The sequence below is a fragment of the Montipora capricornis genome, chromosome 10 (genome assembly GCF_036669925.1).
Source record: "Montipora capricornis isolate CH-2021 chromosome 10, ASM3666992v2, whole genome shotgun sequence".
NCBI classification, from domain to species: Eukaryota; Metazoa; Cnidaria; class Anthozoa; order Scleractinia; family Acroporidae; genus Montipora; species Montipora capricornis.
In genome coordinates, this window is record NC_090892.1 from 62496944 (window position 1) to 62506133 (window position 9190).

Here is a 9190-nt window from a genome sequence, read left to right on the forward strand (position 1 = left end):
TATAGGGATAGTTAATCACATGCAAGCACCAACCTCGTTCTCTCTTCATCGACAAAGGGACCCTGGTAACGTGGTTGTGCAACCACGAGTAAATTTGTCAAAGACACTTGAAAAAAATATCGAGTGGTGGATCGTTTTTGTATCGAAACACAGCACTTGCGAGAGTTTTCCTGTTGACAGTTTGAGCCATTTACGTTGTGGAATGAGTAGTCGTCTTACGATCAATCTTACGATACCCGTCTTACTTTGTCCTACCGGGTACCCCAGTCTCCTTTCTCCTCCCCCAAGGCAATGTTGTAGACAATGTGTAGAGGCCTTTGAGCCCTCGTGACTGTCCACAACCAAGACTTTGAGACGAACACAGTAAGGACTTATTCACGTTCTTTTTGTTTTTCCTGTGGTTTTCAACTGTTTACACCAACCAAGGTAGGGATTTGTAAAAGTGCATGTCGTACAGTCAAACCTTAACAGGCGCGCTATAGTTTGTATTGAAGTTTCGATCGAGGAGGTCACGTCTCCCTTGCTGTGGATGATATTCCGCTGCGATGAATCGTATTTTGAGAAGCGATACGATAAAGAGAAATTGGATTGAACTGATTTCTTTGTTTAAATATTCCGGGCCTTTTTTGAGAGATGCAGGACTCACAAAGGGTTACGTAATTTAGTCCAGAACTTTGCGGAAAATTATTATAAGCACGAAGTGATGCGCGCGCACTGTGTATATTTCTCAAGAGGTTTTATAAGGATGCTCTTCTCGTACAATATACCTCTCTTGAGCTCCATTTTCAGATTTGGCAAAGGCCAAATGACAACTCGTCTGTTTTGGTAACTTATCAGTTTCTCTTCCTCAGTTGCAATTTTGATTTTTGATCAATTGAAACTTCCAGTGTCAGATCCATGGGGAGGGTCAGGGTGTCTGGACCCCCCTTCTCTAACCATTTTTTTTGTTTTGTTACCACTTGTTTGAAAACCATGTCCACGGTAAGGGGGCCAAGAAAACTGGTGTTAAATTGATTATAATTTGTAACAGCGGCAAGGGGGAGGGGGGGTTGTTGGGTAGAGTGACGGAGTTGCAAGGAGAATTGATTCGCTGAAAAAAGTTTCTGTAGTGTTTTTTGAGTAAAAATTTGAACCCCCCTCACCTCCTTATCAAAAATTCCTGCATTCACCTTTAAACTACATGTACATGCAGAAATGTGAAACTGCCGTAGGTGAAAATCAAAACTTAGACTGATCAGACATGAGCAACGAGATTAGATGATGTTGATATTTGAACTTTATGAGGATCAAGGTTTGTCATGCTTCATGCATCTGATTTTGTTGCAATGACTTTGTAGGATAAAGTATGCCAACTTGCCAAATCCCATAAATTTATTGTGAGACTCGTGGCTTAATCAACTCTTGCTTGTTTTCACTGTAAATGAAAGGATCTTGAAAAAAAATTTCGAGCCAAAGAGGTTTGAAGGAATTAAACTTCAGTACAATTTTTATTTTATGTGTTTGGAAATTTCTAAATTTTAGGTCTCTGTCTTGAGCTTTTTTAGCACTTTTAAATCCTAATATCTGTAGACTGACAATTGTTTTAATATGCTATTAATCCAAAGTGCAGGGTTGGTGATCATGGGTGAAGTAAATAATTTCACATTGCATGTTACTGCTATGACATAATCAAGACACAAAAACCAGAAAGCACTTGGACTTCCTACGATATAGATCATTCATGTATGCAGACAATTAAATAATAAACTGTGTGCTATATTTGACAAAGTGCTATTCCTTATGATGTTATTAAATCCACATTGTCTCTAACCAAAATGTAAATCCAGCCACAGTCTTGTCGTGCCAAAATTAGTTAACCACCGCTAAGTTTCTTGGATGTGATAAACTAACCGTGCATACCACTAACTGTGCTGGTTTGTTCACTTTCCACATTTTTTGAAAACATGTTTTTATTGCTTAAGTCAGCATAGTGTAATTGCCTAGTTGCCATGATCTCCTGTAATTTAGTGGTAAAGCGTAATATTTGTGATATTAGGGAACAGTACTGACTTACCAGGATATCAAAACTTCTAGAATTGAATTATTATAGTGATTTTTTTTGGTCTGGTCACAAGGAGGCATCAACGAATGCATAACTCTGCTTTACTAATTTAAAAACCTCATCATTTAATTGGTGCAAATAAAAAATGTGAGTGTAAATGGTGTTTTCAGGCTTGCACAAAACATTATTTTGGACTGAAATGATCACCAGCTATTTAACATTTTCTTGTCTAAATTTTGTCCTTTAATTTTTTTTGATTTGACAGAGCAACATGGCATCAGCACAACTTCCTTCTTTGAAAGGAAAGGTATGTATTGTGACCGGAGCCTCACGAGGTATTGGCAAGGGTATTGCCTTGATACTGGCGAAGGCAGGAGCTACTGTTTACATCACAGGTTAGTGTAGAGAACAGTGCAGGCACCAGTTATTGGTAGAAAGGATGGTGCTATATGCACGATATATCACTAGATGGCACTTGAATTAAAAAAAAAAAAACTAGCACTAATCCCCAAGATAGTGATTTATCTGATGATAGCTCCTGGACCAGATTATAAGGCCAGATTATAAGTATATTTTGCAGCTTTTTTTTAGTTATTCATTGCTAGTGAATTATTTATTTTTATAATTATCATTTTTTGAATTTGGCAGGGAGGACTCTTGATACATCAGAGGGAAAGCCCGGGTCATTGCGTCAAACAGCAGAAGAGGTATTAGAATTATTGATGTTTGTTAGTTTGTTATTTCAGATTGCTGTGGGTACTAAGTACTGGTAGAAATTGCACAAGTTGTACTATTTTATCAAATTAAGCATTTTTGCAATATCACTGTCATGAACCATCGTAATAATCAAACATGTCCTAATGTTTGAGTTCAAAAGGTAAAGAAAAAACAGGATACATGTTCCAGTTTTCTGGGGAAAGATACTATTCCTTGTGATTAATGAAATGTTAGAAAGAAGCAGCCTGCATCCGCAGTATTTATTTATTCATAGCAGCAACGTTTATTATGACACTGAAATAAACAACACTTCTGTATTTCTGTTTCTCAATGGAAAAGGTATTGCCAATAAGAGATAATCAAATTGCATAAAATTGAAAAATCTTTCTTATTAAATTTTAATACTGCATATGATGGTCTCTGTTTTTAATGGCCATCAAGACAAGACAACCAACCATAATGAAATTTTCTGTTACCATATCTCTACTTCATCACTCTTCATTTTTTTGGACAACTCCAGTCTGATAGATTGTTGTAACACTTTATTAGAACAGTAGGTAATTCATGTTTCAATTCAAAGACAGGTACACTGTACAGGGTCTACCCCTTCCATGTTGAGTTTAGAGGCTGGTGATTAGTCTCACAGTTGTCAAGAATCAAGATTTGAGCCTATTGCTACACTGAGGATTTGTGCAGGTCATGGAAATTCTGGAAAGTCCTGGATTTCCAATATTGTAAAATCCTGGGCCAGTCATGAAAAATTCTGGAAAATTAGATCTATGCTAGAACAAAATAAAATAAGGGTGCGAATCGATTGACCCTATTCCGGAATAAGAATATGTGGAGTGATGATTTAAAACGGTATGTCTGGTGCTTTTAAAGCAACAAGGATAATAAATGTATGTTAAAAATAGCATTTTAGCAAGTGTTTAATAATTTTAATGTGAATCTCCGTAAAAACTAAGGATTTCTAGCTTCTATTCCATGTATTCCTATTCCAGAATACGGCCAATCGAACGCGCCCTTAAATATTATTGCCTCAATTTTTGGCAAATGATGCATTTGTACACTCCATTTCATATTCTGGACTGTACTCATTTCAGGGTTTCTTATTTCATGGATTTTGTTTGATATGGTGCTTGAAAGTCCTGGAAAAGTTGTGAAATTTTAGGAAAAAAATTGCACAAAACCTTGGTGTTAAAGCATCCACACTGGTAATTGGATGGTCATGGTCGAGTTTGACTCTTGTTGGGAACAATAGACTATTCTCCAAGTATGCCTGAGCCAGGGCGTTACTAAACACAGGAACGGAACAGAACGGAGCGGAATATACCAGAATAAACCGGAATATGCCGGAACAAGGCGGAATGACACCGGAATGAGACGGAATGAACAAGAATGGTACCGGAATATACCGAAACGAGCTAGAATGACACCGGAATGACACCGGAATGAAGCGGAATGACACACAAATAAAGCGGCATATACCAGAATAAACCGGAACAAGGCGGAATGACTCTGGAAGAAAACCGAATGACATCGGAATGAGATGGAATTAACAAGAATGGTACCGGAATATACCAGAACGAGGGGGAATGACAACAGAATAAGGCAGAATAAACCAGAAGGACAGGCTTTATTAAACAAAGGAATGGAACGGAATATACCGGAATATGCCGGAATGAGGCGGAATAACACCGGGAATGAAACGAAATGAACAAAAATGAAAATGATGCCAGAATATACCGGAACGAGCCGGAATGACACCCAAATAAAGCGGAATATACCGGGATGAACCTGAAAATGCCAAAATTTGGTGTTTTAGTTAGCGCTGACCGATTTTCGGTTTTGTCGTGTCACGTGATTCCCAAAGGGCATTGCATGTGTTTTTGCCTTTTGTAACATTTAGAACACTTCAATCACGAGAAAAAATTGACAAGTATATCTGTCCCTAAATGAATAATCATTTCTTGTGAAAGTAACATTTTTTTCGTGAACAAATACAGGAGCAAGAGAAACAATGTTATTCTAATTGTTTTTGTCTATGGATCTCGGAGTCGGCTTTCACTGTGCGAGTCAGAAAACCCGTGAACATTTTTATTTCATTCTGACAGGTCAATTGTGCATTGATCAATCACAATCAAGTTCAGCGAACCACAAACTAATTACCGTTGCTGCTTGCCTGCTTCCCACGACCCACACGTGATGGAGATACACCGAAATAGATTCGTGCAAACGACCGGAAGACTCTTTTCCTCTTCCCGATTGTTGGCAATAATGCCATCGAGCCTGAACGCAGTGTTTCCCTGTTTGAAGAAAGAAGTCAGAAGCACAGAAAAAAGATTGATCGTTGATAATATATTTACATGAAGAATTATGAGAACATATTGCGACTCATTCCAAGCCTTGTTACTTCCCCTTAATGTAAATTGTTTTTTTTTGTCAGTCTCTCTATTCTGCAACATTTATTCATTCACAGAATGAATCATGTTTTGTTCCTTGTCATTCCAGTCCACGCTAATCAGCTTGTTGCTGGTGTTCTTCTGGTTTATTCTGCCTTATTCTGTTGTCATTTCGCCTCGTTCCGGTATATTCCAGTACCATTCTTGTTTATTCCGTCTCATTCCGGTGTCATTCGGTTTTATTCCAGAGTCATTCTGCCTTGTTCCGCCATATTCTGGTATATGCCGCTTTATTTGTGTGTCATTCCGCTTCATTCCGGCTCATTTCATTATATTCCGGTACCATTCTTGTTCATTCCGTCTCATTCCGGTGTCATTCCGCCTTGTTCCGGCATATTCCTGTTTATTCCGGTATATTCCGTTCCATTCCGTTCCATTCCTGTGTTTAGTAATGCCCGCCTGAGCCATTAAAAAATATCTGAGTATTGTGTTTGCTGCTGGAGGGAACTCATTGGGAAGGGGGGTCCTTATGTCTGATTCCTCAAAGTAGGCAGGTGTGTTAATTATTGGGGTAAGAAAATTACTTAATAAGTCTAGTTATATACATGTAGCATTTTTAATGATTATCCAGATTGGTCAGGATTGTGTGGGACAATGTATCCCAGTGAAATGTGACCATGCAAATGATGAAGAAGTCAAACAGTTGTTTGAAAAAGTCAGTAAAGAACAAAATGGGAGACTTGATGTTCTTGTCAACAATGCATATGCAGGAGTACAGGTGAGTCAGCTTCATGCTATAGCATTGTATACAGGTACTGGAAAGCTCTTAACCATGCACTTCTCAATTTCCACGGCTGGTATTTTTGACAGGTTATTATTTTACCATTGACACAGAAAGTATCCTAAACATTCATAAAAGCTAACCTTAGGCCTAAACAAATGTTTTTAGGCCTATGGTTATCTTTTATGAATATTTAGGATACTTTCTGTATTGGTAAAACAATGACCTGTGGCTTGTGGCCTGTGACTTATAAAAAATACCAGCCATAATTTCCACCTCTAGTGAGGGTTCCAAGAATAAGGAAAAATAATAGTGAAATGTATTTGGTATCACTTCTTGTGGTGAAAGGATTTTTGGGGATAGAGAGGCTGGTAACCGTTAACACCATAGGGGATTCTTTACTGTAGTACATGTACAACTGTCTGGCTTTAACCAGAGGAGTGTCACTCTTAATTTAATAAATGGTTTACTCGTTATGGATTGCCAGCCTTTTTCGCTCAAAATTGGTGTCCATTGTTTTTGTTACAAGTCTAACATTTACTTATCTCCATTGTTTTCTAAACCAATACCAGTAGATGTAGTTATTAAAGGCATCAATGAATATGCCAGTAATTTTTTGGCAGGTCATATATATATTCATTTATTTGCATTGGAATTGTTGGTGCCTCGCTGTACAGACATTGTCAAGAGATTTTTAAACATAAACTAAGAATCATTGAAAAAGAAGTTTTGAAAGAAACAGTTTTATAATGATTTGCCATTACCAGTAGTTTTCACATTGTTCCCCACTCATACATGTAGGCTTTTGAAGAGGATCTTCGTTTTGATGTATTAGATCTGGTATGACCCTGGACTAGCTAAAATTAATACGGACTATGAGTTAATGTAGGTTGTTGCTGGATTAACACCCCGTGTTTTTTGTTACATAATTATCAACAGGCAATATTTAATTCTGGAGGGAAACCATTCTATGAACAGGTAAAACTTCATTGCATGGTGTCTTCATATAGTACCTACCCTCTGTTTTAGAGTATTACACATAATTTCCTGAAGCAACTACATTGCCTGCCAATATGTGAGAGAATTAACTTTATTCCCATAATATGATCAAGTCTTTTAATGATAATGCGACCTGGCACTGATCTTTCTGAAGAAACCTTCCAAGGCTTCCAGATCACTCCATTTAACAAATAGTTAAGAACAAATTTTGTTCTTTCTGTTCCCTGCAGGTGTAATCTTAGTTCTTACAATAGTGCTTTTTCTGTTATTGCACCATCAAAGTGATATTGGAGAGATTTAAATAGCATCATGTTTACGTGAAATGTCAAGGCGGCTGCTTGTTCTATTAAAGGGAGAAAATTCCCTTATGCTAAGTCTTCTCTCTGTTTTAAGAAGTTGCTCCATAGCTGTATAGATAATTAACAGGCAAGGAATTAGCTAGAATCAAACAAGTTTCTTTGAGTTTTGACAAAACGCAAATCTCAGCCAGATATTTTTCATTTGCCATAAATGCGATTCTAAATCTCTCTATTAGAGCCTACACACCATTGTCTGCTTTTGAAGTCAAGACTTAACTTTTAAAAATAACTTATATGCAAAGCATTTCTTTCAGTAGCAGTACATAAAGTGAGAATTGTAAAGTAAATAAAAATTTAGTAGTATGTGTTCTCAGAGAAAGGTCGATCTATGCCAATTCACAGACTAAGATCTCTGTTAACTTTATACTTTAGTAACAAAACAGTTATTTAACTGTTGACCTGTCCTAATTATCTTGTAGCCACTTGACCTCTGGGATGATGTAAATAATGTTGGCCTAAGGTGAGAAATCATGCTTTGAAAAATATTATGAAATGAACAGTAAATAATTAGTAATGATATGAAAACTTGAAACAAGGCACATTAACCCATTTTAACACCTCATGGACCCCCAATCGGCAAGTATTAGTATTCTGGCTGTTGGGGAAGGGTTATTAATTAAAAGGGGACATACCGGTAGTTCTTTAGTTTACCTAGATGTTGTTTAACCCATGCACACCTAAAGCGTCCCTAATTGGCAAGTAAAATCATGTGGCATTAGTTGGGCATCTGGAAAAGCAGGAATCTGGAACCGGATCCGGAACAAGAACCGGAACAAGAAAGGTTGATGATATTCAGGTGTTTTATTTTAGCTAAAAACGTTGTATGTTTCATTACATGCTTAAAACTGCAAAACTGATTTTTACGGATTTGGAGTATTAAGCACTGGTGTAACTCTTGTTTTGAACGGCTCAAGCTATGTCAATGATTGACATTGGGACTCCTCCTTGTCCCTTGCTGGCGTGGGAACACAGATGTTACTGAAGTCGTGGATGAAAGGAGTCCAGAAAAGGAGAGTAAAGCAGAAAAGAAAATCACCTTATTTATTCAAATAAATTGTTAAGGTAAACAACAACAAACCTCGCCTTAAGATCTCACCACAACGGAGATCAAGAAGAAACAGGGATGCAGGTTGCACTCGCGAGCCTCCCACCAATGTGGCCTGAGTTCGATTCCCGACTCGTGGCAATATGCGGGTTAAGTTTGTTGTTGCTTCTTTATTCTGCTCCAAGTGGTTTTTTCTCCAGGTTCTCTGGTTTTCCCCCTCTCCTTAAAAAAAAAAAACCATCATTTCTAAATTCCAATTCGATAGGATGCGGGACCTCCCTGAAAACCGCTTTCATGTGAGTGGAGCTTCCTGGGTAAATATCACTAATTATTATTATTATTATTATTATTATTATTATTATTTTTATTTTTATTATTAACATGGAAAAGGTGAACATACATTGCAAGTGTTTCCAAATGATTTAATTCTGGTTTGGATAGCAAAGCGTGTTATAAGGTATTTTCTCACCAGCGTTGCCCTACATAAATTTTGCAACTTCGAGTGGCCTTTGTTGCGGTTATAATATTCATGAATATTATTAATATCATGAATCCATTCGGAAACAGTTCTTATGTGTGCTCACCTGTCCCATGTTTCTTTTACAGGCACCCCATGCTCAGTATGAGGGGAAGCCAGCAAAAATATTAGGATTGTATACGGGGAATCCCAATAAAAGACTTGAGAAGACAATTATATGAAAAAATTCTCAATTAAAAAGCCTAACCTTTTTGCCATTGTGAGTCGCTTCCTTCGTGTGTGGTTTTTTTCCGTATTTGACGCCCTCGATCTGAGCCATTTTCAATTCCTCGGTTGACAACTAAAACAATTATTCACTTCAGGCTCGG

The 9190-nt window shown here is 37.5% G+C and overlaps 1 protein-coding gene across 4 annotated transcripts in view; it reads left to right on the top strand.

The window, feature by feature from the left end:
* LOC138022475 (dehydrogenase/reductase SDR family member 1-like) overlaps nt 1–9190 on the top strand; it is an 85109-nt gene continuing 75919 nt past the window's right edge. The window contains exons 1-6 of one of the 4 annotated variants that reach the window (XM_068869617.1): nt 1–426; nt 2307–2436; nt 2690–2748; nt 5792–5938; nt 6881–6919; nt 7719–7759. In XM_068869617.1, the coding sequence (XP_068725718.1) occupies nt 2313–2436; nt 2690–2748; nt 5792–5938; nt 6881–6919; nt 7719–7759 (410 nt within the window). In that variant the 5' untranslated portion in view covers nt 1–426; nt 2307–2312. Of the gene's footprint in view, nt 427–1321; nt 1458–2306; nt 2437–2689; nt 2749–5791; nt 5939–6880; nt 6920–7718; nt 7760–9190 lie in introns of those variants that run through there. The other 3 variants (XM_068869619.1, XM_068869620.1, XM_068869618.1) reach the window with 3 other exon arrangements.